The 19,108-nt window shown below is 35.7% G+C and overlaps 1 protein-coding gene across 1 annotated transcript in view; it reads left to right on the plus strand.

The window, feature by feature from the left end:
* The window catches only part of LOC109830860 (DExH-box ATP-dependent RNA helicase DExH7, chloroplastic-like), an 85,012-nt gene that overhangs the window by 3,579 nt on the left and 62,325 nt on the right, over positions 1-19,108 (plus strand). The window contains 12 exon segments of the mRNA XM_020398221.1: positions 187-309; positions 1,843-2,053; positions 2,138-2,215; positions 2,217-2,482; positions 2,607-2,825; positions 3,395-3,506; positions 3,625-3,813; positions 7,305-7,384; positions 7,704-7,826; positions 12,981-13,067; positions 14,519-14,586; positions 15,065-15,122. Of these exon segments, the coding sequence (XP_020253810.1) occupies positions 187-309; positions 1,843-2,053; positions 2,138-2,215; positions 2,217-2,482; positions 2,607-2,825; positions 3,395-3,506; positions 3,625-3,813; positions 7,305-7,384; positions 7,704-7,826; positions 12,981-13,067; positions 14,519-14,586; positions 15,065-15,122 (1,614 nt within the window).

Here is a 19,108-nt window from a genome sequence, read left to right on the forward strand (position 1 = left end):
ATCGGCAGTAACCGTGTCAAACTACTGGGTTTTTCTTGGTGTATAGTTGATGAATTATGTTCTTATAAGGAAGACTGTTCCAAACTACTTTCCTCCCAACCTCTCCTTCCTAATTGAGCTCCAATGTCCTTCAACAAAATAATTTCCGCGAATTTTGCTTGTTTAGACCATTTTCTTTGAGTACAGAATTTCTCATATCGGTTGCCTGTTACGCTTGGTTCTTCAGGTCTTGATTTCAGGGCACAACTGATCCACGGGTTTTTGGATTTAGTACTAGTTGGACCTTATAGTACGCATTATGAGACAGATGTGTGTCCCCTTGAGAATCTAGTTTCCTATAGTTCAGTTCACTCATTAAAGTATCACGTTTTACTTGTCTTATCTTTGCTGTAGTACCAATTCAAGCCAACGTCAAACTCTGGAAATTCCACAATCCTCATGCTTATTGACACCAGATTACTAAGTTTTACTTTGATCCTGACTAGTTTTTAAAGTTAAAAAATATAGTAGTCATAGCAAATGAAGGATAGATACATTTTTTGAAAGTTTAGGGACACAAAGGTCCTGCTGACTTGGCTGAACCTTTTTTACCTGATCTTATTTACACTAGAGGCCTCACTCATAGTCATAGTTATAGTTAGGTTCAAGTTACGGACAGAAGAAGACGACTTCTTTTCAATGAGGTGGTTCTACAGGAAAGACAATCAAATACAATATTCAAAGCTCTACCTATATAGTAACTCTTTTTATTGTTGACTTGGCCTTTGGACCTGGCTATATGAATTGCGATTTTGCTATTTTTCCCTAGTGAATTTTCATGGTCGACTTCTCCACTGCAAGATAGTATTATTTGACGAGACTAGAGAAGGGATAATTTCTAAGGTAGAGAAGTGGAGACAAGCTCTCGAAAGTCGAAACTAAATGTTTTAAAATTAGCAGAACAAAACGAGAATATATGAAATGTTTTTTTTAATAAAACGAAAAAGAGAAAAGAGCCTATAGTACATATTGATGGCCAAGAAATATCAAAAAGTAATCACGTTCATTATTTAGGATCAATAATTCGTAATGATGGTGAGATTAATGATGACGTTGTCTATCGAATCAAATCGGGATGGTTGAAATGGAGAAGTACTTCAGGAGTTTTATGTGATCGTAGAATACCTAATTCGACGGCTATAAGACCAACAATGCTTTATGAATCAAAAAGTTGGGCAATTAAAAAACATTCGTAAAAAATGAGTGTAGCAGAAAGGAGAATGTTACGATGGTCTTGTAGGTATACGCTGAAAGATAGGATAAGAAATGAGTGTATCCATCGTAAATTAGAGATTGCTTCTATTGAAGATAAAATGAGAGGGAATCGACTAAGGTGTTTTGGTCATGTACGACATAGATCTCTTAATGCACAACAGAGATCTCTTAATGCTCTGGTTAGGAAGAGTGATAATATTATAGTTAATGGGGCAAAGAGATCTAGATGTAGACTTAAGAGAACTTGGTTAGAAGCAATTACGAAGAATATGATAATGGTTAATTTAACAGAGGAGATGGTAAAAAATCAAACGAAATGAAAGAATAGGATTCATGTTACCTGACCCCAATCATTGGGATAAAGGCTTTGTGGTGGTGGTGGTGGTGTTGTACTTCTCCACTGCAAGGTGACATTCTTGGATGACAAGCTTGCATATCAATAATATATATTTTAATTTCTAACCCTCCTTTGAGTCAACTGCCTCAATGTTGTTTGACAGACTTTTTCATGATTTGCTTTAATTGGTCTCGATACCATCATCTTGTTATTCTTTTCTTATATAATCAGAAGATTGGTTTATCATCTAGAAGCTAGATGTGTCTGTTAATGCTCATCACAGTATAAAATTTTCCATAAAGGAGAAGGTTCTGGATCCAAGCTTACGTGCTGTTTCAATTGCTGAAGAGTACCGACATGCAAGATTGGGTGCTCTAGAAGCAAAACAGAGAAAAGACAAGAAAAGTCAGACCCATTTTGGTGACATTATTCAGAAGCTTAAGCGAGAAATGTCTTCTCTCGGTATTGTTTTTACTCAGTTACCTTGCCCAGTCCCAGAACTTTTCTTCCATGCTTCTAACATGCTTCTGAACCTATTCTTTGCAGGCATATCAGATGACATATCGTTATCAAGTTCGCAAGACGAGGTTCCTAATTTGAGTTTAGAAGAGATGTCATGTGAATCNTAGTGTGGCAGATTTCACACCAATTGAGCAGGACCTTGAAGTGACTTCATCTGTTGATGAAAAATCCATCTCTAAAAACACCGATAACTCCAGTTATGGGGAAAAGAAAGAAGAACAAGAGGTTCTAGAACTTGATAATCTATTTTCTGAAGATTCTTCTGTAGTTGAATTGCCCCCTGAAGTACTGAAGCAACAGAAGAAAGAAAATGTTTCACAATTTGCATTGGGCCGTACTTTAGTGAACATTGATGACATATGGAAAAAGGTAGATGGTATCACATTTCATTTATCCATAGCACTTTCTAGTCGTTGCACCCATATTATCTTTGTTCTTTTAGTTATAACATTTAACTGTCTAATCCAAAATCAAATACTTCTTTTGGTGTCAGGGGGATTCTAGAAGTGCTCCTAAAGCCTCCCTTCAGAAAATCTGCCAGAGGCTAGGATGGGAAGCACCGAAGTATACTAAATTGTTTGAAAAAGAGAACCCATTTCTTTACTCTGTTAGTATACTACGTACTGCTACTGGGAGAGGCAAGAGTCGAAAGGCTGGAGGCCTGATTACCCTCCAGCTCCCTGAACAAGATGATGCATTTGAGTCTGTTGAGGTATTTGCCCTCATATTCTGCAGAAGTTCTGTGTATGTTCTAACAGCACTGTAACGCGTGATAAATGTACAAATTTGCACCTGCTGAAGTAGGCAAAGTCAGTAGAAGCAACCATTATATGTCTTTTTTCTGCTTCTATCAGGCATATTTCTGTATTCTCCTAGTTATTTTAATTTGGTATTTGATTTCGCGAAGTAACTTCAAATTATTTTAGAACTTCTTCTCATTGAATTGGGAGTTGAAAGGCTCCATGACACATTTAATGCAGTAGTCTTTGTAGCACTTTCTTTTTAATCAATGATTTCTACAATGATTTCCGTCCATTTGTTGTTGTGATACAGTCATACTCAGACTCTGTAGTTGTAAATTGTAATAGTAGAGGTAAGGAAGTGATTATGTGGAAGTGGGGATGATGCTAATGAACCTCTGTGGACAAGAGCACACAGTTCTATTTCTCATGCTTTGTACTCTGCACTTTTCTTGTAATAAAGCAGAAAGGAATGGCTTAATTGTTTTCACAATGTATGAAATTTTATCAACATCGTCTGGCTGTCTGTATTTCCCTGCAGGAAGGACAAAATAAATTAGCAGCTTTTGCTCTTTATCAACTGTTTCCTGATCTGCCACTTTGTCAAATGCTTAAGGAGCCATATGCTTCATTTGTGGAAACATGGCAAGAAGGTGAAGAGACTAAAATTTATCTGATTAGTCGTCTGTTCTTGGATATTTTTATTCATTTGACTATTTAAACTTTGTCTAAGGATACAGATTTTTTTCTCTCTCTAATTTGGGCAAACAGACGAATTCTCTACCACAATGGAAGATACTGAGGATATTCGCAGAGCAGGTTTTGTAGATTCTTTGTTGGATTCTGGTTCTTCTCAGGAAGTGGCTGTTGTGGATGTTAGAAATGCCTATGTTGGTGGAAGCCTTGCAGAGTCAAAGAACAGAGAATTGAATTCTGACTCTCATGCTAAAAAATCTGAAGGTACACTCCAAATATGGGTACCTCTATATCTGTTACTTTTTATCACTACAAGTTATAGATGTTATATATAATAATTGACATGTCTGTTATTATCTTTTGCTTTTAACATTGTTATCATTTCGCTGAGTTTTGATACCGTAGATTGGCAAATCGATACTTAACACTCAGAGTGCTGAAATTATACTGCAAATAAGTATGCTTTTGTTATACATGGCTGTAAATTTATGACTAGGGATAAGCCTGAAGTGAAATCGGAGACTCAATAAGAGAGGAAGCTGTAAAAAGCTAGTGATGGTGAGGATTTTAGGAAGTGCTAAAAAGCTATAGTTTAGGGAAGCATAAATTTTTACTTGTTTGATGTGGATCAGTGGATATCTTATGGTTGTGCAACTTGTACTGTATACTACCACAGGTGGGGTATGATATCAAATTTAGAGCTACATATAGCAATTTATTACAAATTATAGTATCGTTGTGGAATAGTTTTAGTCTATGTTATTTTAGTCTATGTTACATGTGTACTTCTATTAGGAAGCCGTACCCATACCCGATATGTACCCGTGCCCATACCCAAACCTCTTGGACACTTCTTGAATATATGCATATGTTTATTCGGGCCTACACTCAATTATATTATACATGGTTTAATTTAAAACACTCATGTACTTCTTAGATGTATATTCTACACTTCACATCTATTTCTTATATATAGATCTTATGTAAATGAAAAAAAAAAAACAATACTGATCTTATGTAAATTATTAATTTTAATGCATATAAATATACATAACATGCATATATATAGCCGTGCCCATGCAACCTATGTTTTAGTAGATGTATCAGAATGCAAAACATAATATCGAGGTTTAGCATATTTTGAAAATTTGGAATGACTTTGATGCATGACAAGGTAAATAGGAATTGTAAATGATCATTGCAAATAAATTATATATATGTACACACACACGCACACGCACCCCCCCCCCCCCCCCCCCACGCATATATGATATGCAATCTTACGGCTCAAATAGATTTTAGATAAATCCAAAAAGATAGGACCTTATATGCTTGTACTAAATAAAAGATCGTAGAAGAACAACTAGTATCAAATACACACACAACACACACACACACACACACGTATATACACACGCACACACGCATATATGATATGCAATCTTACGGCTCAAATAGATTTTAGATAAATCCAAAAAGATAGGATCTTATATGCTTGTACTAAATAAAAGATCGTAGAAGAACAACTAGTATCAACACAGTTAAAACCTACAATATAGTGCAAGGAATAGTACATGTGATTGAGGCTGCATGTTGGCTATGAAACTATAATCCCCATAATCATCATATTCAATAAGAAATTAACTTTGAATCTAATAAAATGATTAGAAATTTTACCTGCAATGGCAAGAATCATATATTCAGAATCAATAGATCTTTTAGTCAAGCTTAGTTCTTCAGCTTAATCACTAAAAATCTGAAACTAGCTACTTTTAATGAAGAAAAATTGATAAAACTAAGGTGCCTATGGTTTTGGGCTGTTTAGGGTTCGTATTTGGGATGTTGGACTGAAATATGAATGTTAAAGGAGGATGTTAGGTCTATCTTGTATTAGGAAAACCATATTTGTTGTTGAAACAGCTGCAGAAATAATAAACAGGAGCAACAACAATGCATATGCACCAATAACAGGTGGCAACAACAATGAACAATTTTTGGGAAGGTTTAGGGATAAATATGGAGGTTAGGGTGTGGGTGGGAATGAGATGAAGGGGCGGACAATATATGCCGAATATTTTGTGGAGTTTTAGGTTATTTTATCACCAGGAAATCCTACATCCTCAATTTAATCGTAGATTCTCACTATGATCTTGAACTAGAATCTTTGTGCAGATAACTGATAAAAAGACAGGTCTTTTATGGCTGCGGGGTTGTTTAGAGGTCATAATTTTGCATGTTCGACTGAAGTGTGAAGAGGTGGGCATTAGGAGACTTCTGCAGTAGCACAACACTGATAGTGGTCAAACGTCTGCAAAAAACATAAACAGGAGGAACAACAACGCAGACACAACAATAACAGGTGGCAACAGCAATGAACAAGTTTCGGGGCTAACGTTTAGGGATAATTATGGGTGGTTAGGTTGTGGATGGAGATGAGATGAAAAGGACAGCAAAAATAGATGAACCTGGTTGTAGTTTAGATTGGTATTGCACTAAGGAAGCAGTCCATATGCTAAAGCATATTCTGAAATGACCAATCAATTAACTAAAGAAAAATTACAATGATGTAAATTTAGAGGTCCAAGACATCCAAGTTTAAGCAGAACTAATTACTAATCCTAGCTAAACTCAAGCAAACTAAATTTCTAAAATCCTAATTCTGACTTAAATTGGGCAGGATTTGTAAAACAAGCTAAAATCTTCAAAGTAAATCAATTTCAATTCTGATCAAACTAATTTTTCTCGGTCCTAATTAAACTAGGATTTCTTTGGTGATTCCCTTTCCCCGGCTTTGAAAAATTCTTTGGTGATAAGCGCCAAATAAATGTATATGACTCTCTCGTTCTCTTCATCTTGACACATCAAGTACAATCTGCATTTCATTTCCACTTCAACACAAGAAGTGCCGCTAGTACCCCTTCTATGAACTCAATCTTATCATCATAAAATCAATGATTTCATCTGAAAGATATCTTACTGGAAGTAGTTGTGAAAAAGGTGTAATGCAATCCTTTGCTACTCAGTTGACGTAGATGGTAAGAAATCTGAGATAGTGGATGGGTAAAGAAACGGCTCATGGTTAGGTACTGACTCCTTCAGGTTAAAAGCAAGATTGATTCAAGATATTTTGGGATATCTTGCTCATAATCATTTGAATTAGTTCTTCTAAGGGCTTGTCTGACACGTGCAATTCGTTTATTCAGGGGATATCTTCTGAGGTCAAACTCACACTATTATGTTATCATTAGTGTTTAATTCTTATATCCTCCTATGTTGGTCTACTGGTTTGCATATTTTTACTATTTTCTTTTGCATACTTTTTTTTTCTGTTTTCTCACACGCTACCTGGAATCCTCTTACTGACATATATTCCTTAATGTTAAATTAATACCTTGAAACTCTATGCGTTAGTTTCTAAATATATGTGAAGCTATTTACTGTTCGAAATGTTTACCTTCACTTTGATTTAGATAAAGTTAGTTGAGCTTTGATGTCCTTATCATATTTAAGTTCTTGTTTACCGTCAGTGTGCATCTTTCTTCAGGATAATCTGTAGTAACATGCAATAAAAAAGTACATGTCAGTTGGCTGTCAGATCCGCTCTTGACTGTTCTGTAAACATTAGATAATTGTTGATTTTCTTACCCTATCTTTTGAATAGTGCAAACTCAATGTCTTTTTGTTACTTGCAATATCAACATTATATACTATACTTGTTATTGATGTTGTGTCTGATACTTTTCCTCCTTTTATAGAGATGAATTATCATGAGCGAGCAGAAAGCACCTTTTTGAAAAAAGAACTGGAGAAAAAGATGAATCTTCCAAAGTACATGGTATCTGCTCTATCCCATCTAGCAACGGTTTCTTCTTTGTTGTTACGAGCTTATAGACATATTTTATTATTGAGTTTTAATTCTTCCTCTCTCTCTCCCCCCCTCTTTCTGTGTGTGTGTGTGTGAGATAGAAGTTTTTGACATTCTGTTTTTCTTCTGTAATATGCAGATTTTTGCAGTGTTTACATATCAAGTATTATGAGAAAATTTTACTCTTTTCATTTATAATTTATCACTTAATCAGGATGGTCGCCCTAACTTTAAGGTACGACATATTTTCAACTATGTTACTGATGCTGTAACTGGCTTTTTTATGCAGAAAATGCTGGAAGCTAGAAATGCTCTGCCTATAGCTAGGCTAAAGAGTTTGTTTTTACAAATGCTCAAAGAGAATGACGTGATAGTTGTTTGTGGGGAAACAGGTTGCGGTAAGACGACACAGGTATGTAGCTAACTGTTTGGATTTTGTTTACCTTCAGAAGCAAAGTGCAAGGGAGTAGTGTAAATGAAGCCCTTCACTGATATAGTAATTAGTACATATAGTTTTCTCCTCAATTATATATTCCTAAAGCAGGAACACATTCAATTCTTGAAAATAATCAAGCTATCATCTTTAGCTTCCTAAACCGTTCTTGAAAACCGCAAGACTTCTATCTAACCCGGTATTTTCATGTAATCAAGCTAGCTGAGCAGTTCAACTCCCCTTGAGATTTGTCTGATGGAAGACCTTCACTATATCAAGATCTCTTTTGGCTTCTTCTAGTCGGTACTCATGGAAACCAAAGGGATTGGAGAAACCATCTGAGATATAGACGATTGTGTCCTAATGCTCAATAAGATCAGACTGACTGAAGAAACCATTTGAAATATTTACGAATTAGGATAGTGGCAATTAGATGTTAACGAGTACTTGCTTGCTTAGCCTATTCCAAAATTGTCCAACTTTTAATTTCTAACCGGTTGTTGAAATAGATGTATTTACCAGGCATGATGTGTGCTTACTGGATTTGCATTAACTAGTTTAATTGGCATGCATTTTCACTAATTATTCCGAGCTGTTGATTTAACACCCCTGTTCTTTAAGGAAAACAAAGATTTTAGCATTCCGGAAGGCTTCTTATATATGCATGTTCTATAGTTTGTTACCAGGGACATTCAAAATAGTACTATGCACTGTAATAGTCATGAAATTGACATGTTAGTCTTCCTATTAATATTGGCAATCATGAATTTAGATTCCATGGAAATATCTTTCCATTTAGAACTTCGGATTATCTTTTTTCCTGAATGTGACAATGACATTTCCTATAGCATTCTTATCATTATACCTCTTTTCCCAGACCCTTGCATAGTCTAGAGTTAGGTGCATGACTAAAAGTGACAGTGTTGTCCTGGCAGATTTTATGACAATGCATTTCTTGTTTTTGTATTTTTTATTTATTCATTAATTTGACACTGTTCATGCATAAAAAATGCTTAGCATCTTGATCGTATCCCCTTCTTTTAACAAATCAAATTAACCACAACAATCTATTCATGGGAGCCGCTTGACTACTGGAAATGAGTGGTAGTTGAATCTGTTCTTTTAGTGGTTATTTCGGCATATCTAACTAACCTTTTTTTTACAGTGGGTTTAGAGTTGGTGTCTCACTGGTGATTGTTAAATTTCAGTTCATCTTTCAAAATGTCTCTCGAAAATCCATGAACTTATCTTCAACTGCTGCCTCAAAATTTTCATGCATCCACACCTATGTTATCTGGGTACTTCTAATTTGAAGCTGTACCTAACATGTACCCATACCCGTAACCAACTCATTGGACACTCCTTGCATATATGCATACATTTTATTCGGGCATGTACTAAATTATACAATATATGTTTTAATTTAAAACACTAATACATTTTTTGGACATATATCCTAGACTTCACATCCGCTTCTTGAAACTCGTTGGACATAGGTCATATCCCGAATTATAAATTTGAAGGGTCGTTTGGATGTCTAATTCAAAAACTAGTGATTTTCCAATTAATAATCCACATTATATAAGAAACAAAAAAGTGTCATAAGGAATTTTAATTCTCACCCCTATTCTCATATAAATTATTAATTTCAATATATAATATATGTGTATATAAATATTTATATAGCCACGTCCCTGTTCCCTACATTTTACAAATTTGCCATGTCTTGTACCTGTACCTTCACCCATACTCAATGTTTTAAATGTCGGATGTCGGGTTTATGTCGGTCGGCCAAAATTCATGTCGGATAGCGGAAATCGGGATATATCGGGGGACATGAAAAAATATCGGATTGCCATATCAGATAGGTTGATATAATATCATAAATGGAATCTTTGCATACTTGATAATTATATTGTCTAAACATATGAAAAAGTACATAACTTATTGATGTTAAGATCACTAGCCAATTGTAGACACCTGATTCCCGAGTGCATATTGACACCATCCGAGTGCTTGACCTACAAAATATGAAGCCAATTGTAGACACCTGATTCCCGAGTGCATATTGACACCATCCGAGTGCTTGACCTACAAAATATGAAGATGTTGTTAGTAAACATAGAATAGCGTGCATATTGACACCATCCGAGTGCTTGACCTACAAAATATGAAGATGTTGTTAGTAAACATAGAATAGTAGATAAGGAGTGAAGCAAGTGACATATAAATTATAATATATAGAATGAAAATCATAAGATTCATATCCATAGAGAAACATAAACAAATCAACAATTCCTTTTACTTAGCAGTCAGCAACTCAACAATCAACAGCAGGAAATAATCCCTTTTACTTAACAACTAGCGGTGAGTAGCACAGAGAGCAAAGTCTGAAAAAATGTAAACAGATTTGTCATTAGAGAGAGAGAACATGTGCGATTCTGAAAAAAAGGACGAAGACGAGAGGGCGACTTCGATGGCTTCGGCTTCGGATTTCAAGGACGAAGACGAGAAGGCGGCTGAAAAGAGAAAAAAGGCGGCTTCAAGCTTCAGATTTCAACGACGAAGACGAGAAGGTTCATTGAAAAGGCGGCTTCAAGCTTTAGATTTCAACGACGAGGACGAGAAGGTTCTTTGAAAAGGTGGCTTTCAAGGACGAAGACGAGAAGGCTTTCAAGGACGAAGTCAAGGCGGCTCAAAGTCGACGAAGACGAAAGGCTTCAAGCTGCTGGGTTCAAGGACGAAGACGATGGTGATAATCACAGATAAGGCAAAGACGAGAAGGCTTCAAGCTGCTTCGACTTCGTTCGGTTTTCAACGACGATGGTGCACTCAAGACGAAGACGAGAAGACGGCTTGACTTCGTTCGATTTTCAACAATGAAGACGGGAGAAGGCTGCTGGGTTCGAAGTTTCGAACTGAGCCCTAGGGTTTTTCTCCTTTTTTGGTATTTGATCGGGTGTCTTATCGGGTTCGAACTGAGCCCAATGAACCAAACTAAACTCAATAAGCCTGAACCGATAATCACAGATATCGGCCGATTTTGCAAAGTAAAATATCGGTCGACATATCCGATTTTTAGCCGATATATCCGATTTTTACCTGAAAAACGACATCCGACCTTAATTATCCCGATTCGTGTCGCTTGCCTACTCAAACCGCTATATCGGCCGACATGCCCGACATGTCGGCCGATATTTAAAACACTGCCCATACTCGTACCTGTACCCATGCAACATAGATCCACTCCTTTCATATGTTATCATTTACTGTGTTACCACTCATCTATTTAGACAGCCTCCCTTAAGATACATTTACTTTTGTACACATTTCTTACTTGCCCATCATTCTAATCCAGAAAAGATAGCTGGTCTTGGTCATGTGTGATTTTCATATTACTTTAATTTGAATGGTACCACCACATAGGACACTAGCTACATTATCTTTTTTGATTATTTAGATTGATTCTATCACTGTTTTAAAAAACCTCCGCCTAGTCCGCTTAGGCGTAAGCCTAGGCCTAGACGGTACCTGGACCGCCTAACTAGCGCCTAGCGCCTAGACGATATTTAAACTGCCCACCTAGGTTTTACGAGCGTTTAGGGGGGGCATTGTTTGCTTATGCGGATTGCACCCTGTAGGCCTTGGTTGTGATTTTATGTGTTGTAGCCTTCACGTCCTCCAAACTCCATTAACCTCTAAATATGAACACCTCCATTACCTCCTCCGACTTTCAGCAAAACCTCATCGACCACCTCTTAAATAAAGAAAGAAATGCGTCTAGACACCAGTTCGGCATCTAAGCTTTCTATAACATTGACATTCACTATCAATTTTTGTAATTAAAAAAAAACATCGTAGGCTCTAGTCTTGTTAATTATTATTTTGGCTATTTAGTATCTAAGTATGCATGATTTATTGTGAAACTAAGATTGCTATCTTTTTTTGAAAATTTATATGAATTTAATACATATTTTTATCAATTATTATAATTAAATAATTTAAAAATAGTTAAACGCCTAAGCGCTACCTAGGCGTACACCCAGGGGTCTAGACGCTAGGCGCTCGTTCAAACGCCTAGTCTGCCTAGCGTCTTCTGTAACATTGCTGAGCTTCCCAGATCTCTTTAACTACTAACAAGGTAAATAGTACTTCTTAAATATCTATTAAGTTAGTTAACAACAATAACTTAAACTTAAGAAGTGTAAGTTAATAGTAAACTTAAGTTTAAGCTAACAGTAAACTTAAGTTTAAATTTAAGTTTAAGTTAATATTAAGTTTTTTGTTGATGATAAACTTAAGTTTAAGTAAACAGTAAACTTAAGTAAACAATATTTTAGTTAATAGTAAACTTAAGTTTAAGTTTATTGTTAACTTAAACTTAATAGTAACTTATAAGTTAACAGTAATTTGAGTTGAGAATGAGTTTTTCACTGTTAAGATGAACTTATAATTTGAGTTGAGAAGTATAAACATACAAAGCACTATTGTAATTGGTAAACCAAACAATTTAGTTAGTAGTGTTGGTATTTTAGTATTTATGCATCTTTGATTGAGTATATATATGTAAACCAAACAATTTAGTTAGTAGTGTTGGTATTTTAGTATTTATGCATCTTTGATTGAGTATATATATATTTATCTTCAAGTATCACAATGCATCTTTGATTGAGTATATATATATTTATCTTCAAGTATCACAATTAAAAAAATAAAAAAGAAAAAAAAAACGCCCAGAAACCGCTTAGGTTCTCGCCTAGGCGCTGGGCGCCAAGTCCGACGCCTAGAAGCGCCCAGCGTTTAATGTAACATTGGATTCTATGACTTAACATCCTCCTGGTATCATATCATTATGTACATTTGATCTTAGGTAGTGAAAATGCCTACTCTTAGGTAATTCTCAGCCATCAATGTGTACTGCACAGCTTTGCGTAGGAATTTTGTGCTGAGTACTCTACAATAAAGTGTAATATGTGTTCAAATCCAGAATGGATCATTCATTAACTATTAGTTTACTGATGTATTCTCCTATTTAAATTTTTTTTCCTTATCCATAGATTGTTTTGTTAAAGTACATATGTGTTAGTTTTAGATGACAATTGTTATTCCTGTTTTCACTAATTAGCTTTGCAGGTACCTCAATTTATCTTGGATGACATGATTGGATCAGGGCTTGGTGGACGTTGTAGCATTGTGTGCACGCAGCCTAGGAGAATTGCGGTATGTATCTCCATGCACGACATAATATCATATAGCTAATACTTTTGTGCACACATAAACATTTTGTGTAAATCTTGAATGCTGTGCATCTTTCATGTACGTTATTTGATGAATTGTTTATTTTTAATATTTTGCGTGAGTTCATGTGAGTAAGAATATAAATACGATGAGAACTGAGAGGGACCATTATATGGATTGTATTAGATGGCAATGTTAGTATGACTTATGTAGGTTGCCTTATTGGATGTGCTTGTCTTCATGGTTATCCAGACAATGATACAGTGACATATTCATTGTGATTATTTATGTTTATTGATTTTGGTATGTAAGAAATTCACAACAGACCTTTTTTTGTCTCAATTGTGCTACAAGAGATCCAGTACCAGAAGACCTTTGTCACTGATATGTATCAATAACGATTGTATGAATATGCTAGTTTATATCTAGCTGTCTGGTTTTAGCTGCGATTTGCTAGGTTTTAGCTGCGATTTGCTAGCATTTATTGTTAAGTCGAATATTTCAAGGTTTGCTTTTGTTTTACTAAGAAGACTACATAAATATCATTAATCAGTTTGATACGTACTGCCAATTTCTGTAAGCATTCATATTTGCCCTTTGCTAATATATAAATATCTTATTGTGTTTATAAATATTTTTGGACAATCAGAGACTTCCACTATTAATCATTAAATCACTAATTTAAAAAGTTCCTTCACTGCTTGTTTTATATAATAGAACATCAGGAATGACATTGAAGTCTTTTCCCCCTGCATCTTGAACGGGCATCCTAGTAAATTTATATTTTAATCTCTAGAAAATACGAAATAAAATTGGGCAATCAAGTTCCTACCCAGGAATTATGATGTTTCAAGTTGTACGCATGTAGAACATGAATATCAAGTATATGATAAGCTTTCTTTTTAATATTTGTGTTGATGTTAGTGCGCATTTCAAACACCCAAAAAGACAAGAATGGATTTTAGCATTTAACCTACTTGAGTATGAGTTTGACAAAGTAATGAATAAACTGTTGATGCGTTTCTTCTTTTGTTATCCACTGTAGCAGTGAAGTCATGAAGAGTCTTGCTTAAGGTAGCATAAAACTTGCGCAGAAGGGTTAAACCATTAAAATAGTGACATAGTCACTACCACATTGTGTATCGACAAGGTACTGTTTTACTGAATCTGGAAAGACTTAAATAATGGCTTTGATAAATTGCAAACACAACAGTAAAAGTATCTTCATGCCTTAGAGGATTTTCATGTTGGGCAATCCAAGAAAGTTATAGCTTATTTCGTGTTGGCATTTCTTTCTTTTCTAATTTATAAGGCAATGCAAATCTGTACCAATCGCATAAGACTATAACCCTTTATAGCTACTGCATAGGCTCTTAGTTATCTCTTATATTTTAGTTAGGACTAATGAATTCTTTACATACGCCTTTATATAGGCAATATTTGTCTCTCCCGGTAGTGGTGGTTCCTTAGTAGGTTTTCAAGTTCGCCTTGAGAGTGCCAGGTGATACAGTACCACAGTTTTATGTATTGCTTGCATACTTTTTACAGGCTATTGCTTTTACACCTATATTCATTTAGTGTTCCTCTTCTCCATTTGGTCCCCTTGTTTGTTTTTTGTACCTCATCTCTCCCAAATGAGCAAATATTACGAACAGGAATACAGGGAAAAAATCAAGATCGCTGCTAAGCTGTATCTCATAAATTACTTGCTGATATATGCATGTGCGGATGCATACACATCACATATAATATATTCATGAACGCGTTAGTGAAAAATAGTAAATATATATATTTATTGACTGACGAATGCAACATATGCCTGAACATAATCCTGTTCGTTGTGCACTGTATTTATTTTCCTGCTTGCGACTTGTTAGTTCCAAGTACAAAGTGAAGGTTTTTATTTAATGCTAAATATTATGGCAGCATATGCATAGTTACTAATTTGTGAATACTCCTCTTTTTACTGGCCAATTTAGGAATGAGAAGACAAAGCTTCTTTTCTGCACAACTGGTATCCTTCTTAGGAAACTTGCAGTAAGTTTAGCGGTCATCACTAGTCACTATGTTGCATCTATGAATATATAATTTTGTGGTTGTCATTGTTTTATCTGATTTCAAGACCTTGTAGAAGCAGTAGAAACAGCATTGGTAAACATATTCATATGTTTTCTTTACGGATTATTCTGTTGATCTTAAACAATTTATTAATTTGACCCTATCTTATAATAACTTCTGGTTGATAAAAGTTTCCAGTATATAGGATAAAACATGTACTAAAATTTAGTACTTGAGTTATTATAAATCTTCAGTCAGAAGCTCTTTACCGTCTCACATCTGAAATATTCTTGATCACTTCCCTTTAAGCTTACTTTTACTTCTACTTTGTACTTGTACCATGTTTTTCCCCTTCAATGATCATCTGAAGTTTCCCCCCCCCGTTTCGTTGGCTTCTGATGTTCTTATCCATGCGATTGGAGTTATAATACCATTTTTTCTTTCCCAAGTGTGGTATCTATATACCCCCTCCCCCCTCCATTTATATTAAAGAACAAATTTTGAAAATAGACCTATTTACAAAATTAATTACAAATTTCGACCTATTCTGAAGTTATTTGTGAAAATCGACCCAGTTTCAGCCATCGGGCTGAAACTGGGTCGATTTTTAGAAAAAGAATCTCCGAAACTTCACGAGACTTGAAGTCCCGTGAAGTTTAACAAGTAGCTAATTAAGCTGTGTAACTTCACGGGACTTCAAGTCTCGTGAATTTTTTTTCCTTTTGTGAGACTTCACGGGACTTGAAATCCTGTGAAGTTAACCTGAATTTCCAACTTTCTGGAAATTTAGCCTGCAACTTCACAGGACTTTAAGTCCCGTGAAGCTGCAGGTTTTAAAAAACATGCACAACCTGCTGTGCATGTTTTTATATACACGACGGTTTTCGTACTCCTCGGTCGTCTATCTTATATATACATGAAAATAATTTCCCAACTATTTCACAACAATATACATGAAATTTTCTCTATGAATCAAACAATATACATGAATCAAATAATACACACGAAAATCACATATATACTGAATTATAACAATCTTCTTAAAATTTAGCCATGAATCAAACAATACTCACGAAAATCGCATATATAAACAATAATCGATTCACAAAAGTAACAAATTTGAACAATCCTAAAAGTAACAAATATCACCAAAAGAAAATCACATATATCTCAAAAGTCCTCTCCTTCCTCTCCCTCTCTTCCCCTTCCCCTCGCTCTTTCCATCCTTCCCCGCCCCCTCTGTTCCTGTTGATGAGCCTCGATGATCTGAGTATCTGATTGTGTATGATGTTGGGATGTACCGGCTCTATTAGCATGCACCTTGCTATGAGAAGTGCCGGCTCCATCGTCACCTGGCCTAATCCCAAATGATTGGGACCTATCCTCACGGCTTGCAAACTCGTCGACATGAGTTTTATGAAACACGCTTGATATTCTCTGCTTGATCCTGTTGAAGACCCCTAACGCCGTTGGATCCTGGATGTCATTGATGTGCTCATTTATATCAGCTTCAATGTCATCAAAAGCATTGATCTGCCAGTTAATAAATATATACACAACTTAGCATAAAGAATATCTTAATAAAAAAAGAATTGCCGTTTTAAATTAGTTTAGAAACTTACATAATCTCTTTCGATCATAGCACTAGGGATGTAACTATCTGTCGGTGGACGTGACAGGTATCCAGCTGATGGCTGTGGGTCGCGTGTGATCCATCTACGTGTGATATCCCAATACCAACGCATATACGTGATATAATCAATAGCTGACTCTCTCATCCTGTATAAAATCCTACCTATTAATCCACCTGCCTATGTAGGCCGCACGAAATACGATCTAGTTTGTACCACTGTTTTAAATATCGATCGATAATCGATATTATCGGCCGAGTTATCGGATTTGGGAGCTCTTCGCTAGGATAAATTAGATTTTTAATCGGTTATCGTTTTTATAGGTTTGTCGGCGATTTATCGGCGTTATCGGCACTTATCGGCCGATAAGTAAGACTTTTTTATCGGGATTATCGGGATTATCGACCCATTTTGACTAACATTATATTTTTTTTCAAGGCTATGATGCAAGTTTCGCTTTCTACAATTGGTTAGTGATTCTAAACATGATGATTTACATTTTAGTATGTTTATATTTCATTAAGCATGATTAGTATATTTTTTAATTGTTATATTATATATACACATCATCCAGTATATCACTCCGATAAATACTACTTATCCCCAATATATCCCCGATTTTCGCTATCCGATAAAGATTTTGGCCGTCCGATAAATCCCCGATAACCGATATTTAAAACCTTGGTTTGTACGATGCGATGTAGGTCGTCGCCTATGATCGATTTGCTCAACGGGATCCGACACATGCTGAGAGCGCAGAAATTACTATAATACACAATCTGGGACATGCATCTCCACAATCTCCCAACATATCAATGGAACTCTGGCTCTTCACAAAACAGCGCTATCTCGACAGATAGGTGCAAGAGTATGCATATCAAGCTCTGGCGGTGAATAGGGGTTCCACTTGAACTGAAATAAGATAAAACCTTTATCAGTATAAACAACAAAACTAAAAATATTCATAATGAATTGAGTTTTATATTTACCTGTCGGTGTTGGAGGCTATCAAGCTCATTTCGGTAAAACTCTATATGTCGTGTCGCTGATTTGTACTTAGCGTACCTCACGTTATACCTATTTGGCATAAAGAATATATGAGTACAAATTCAATATGAATAAGATTGTGTGGACAATTATACCTATATGCCAAAGGAATCTGGTTATATAGGTCGTGGTGCACAAGCAAGGTAGGTCGTCCAATATGAATGTGTTCTCATGACCAAATCTGTATCAATGTGCAACATCCATTGAATTCTTTATTCTGCATCAAGGGGATCTTGTCTAGTTCTCTATACAAGTATGCAAACACCGCACTACCCTATGATAGACTGCTGCATACACCAAATCTTCTAGTAGTGACAGCCATCGTGCATGTACAAGATTTTTGCTCGCATCAGGAAAATAACATGCACCCTATCATGTGAAATATATACGCACGAGCATGATACTGAAGCGTCTCAACCGTGGCATCAGTTGGTATATCTCCCATAAATGTCGTACGAAGTCACCATAGCTTCATCGCATCACTCCTCAAGTCGGGAATCTGACCAAGAAGTCTATCACATACTTCAGCTCAATTATGGTCATCGGTGCCCGTAATTGTCCGCTATCGATACAGAGCCCAAGTATGACGGTTACGTCCTGCAATGTACACTCCCCTATATGCACATGAAAGGTGTTGGTCTCCGGCCTTCACCTCTCAATCAGTGCACTAATAAGGGACCAATCAAGTCTAATATACCTCACTGCTGAACACTCCCCTCCCGGCTTGAGCTATCAAGTCTAGTACTCTCATCCTCAATGACCCAACCCGAATAGCTCTGTGAATGATCCACCATGGTGATATCTGGTACGGGCTGCATATTAAATAAAATCGATTAAGTATATTGAGAAAAATTAAAATTAGAGCTAAAAATAAGGAATATATATACAAATTTTTTTAATTGTCCCAAGCCAATCTGGTGTGAACAATGATTCACCTGAAGGTACAAAACGTCGTCCTGTATCGGTCCCAGATCCATAATAGATGTATCTGAGATTAAAATATTAAAAGACAATGTGTTAGATAATTCTGTTGAATGACTTAATCATATGTATTTAACATATTCAAGATTCAAGATTCAAAGAAGAAGGTTATATATTAAAAAAACGAATGTCACATGGGAACAAATATTAATATTAGAAGGTTACATATTACAACACACGAATGTCACAAACGAAGCAAGGATTTATATTATTAGAAGGTTACATATTACAAATACCAATGTCACATGAGAACAAACATTAAAATTAAACATCAACGCCTAATCCTAGCTGGACAACTGCTTTTGT

Source organism: Asparagus officinalis, chromosome 2, assembly GCF_001876935.1.
Source record: "Asparagus officinalis chromosome 2, Aspof.V1, whole genome shotgun sequence".
Classification (NCBI taxonomy): Eukaryota; Viridiplantae; Streptophyta; class Magnoliopsida; order Asparagales; family Asparagaceae; genus Asparagus; species Asparagus officinalis.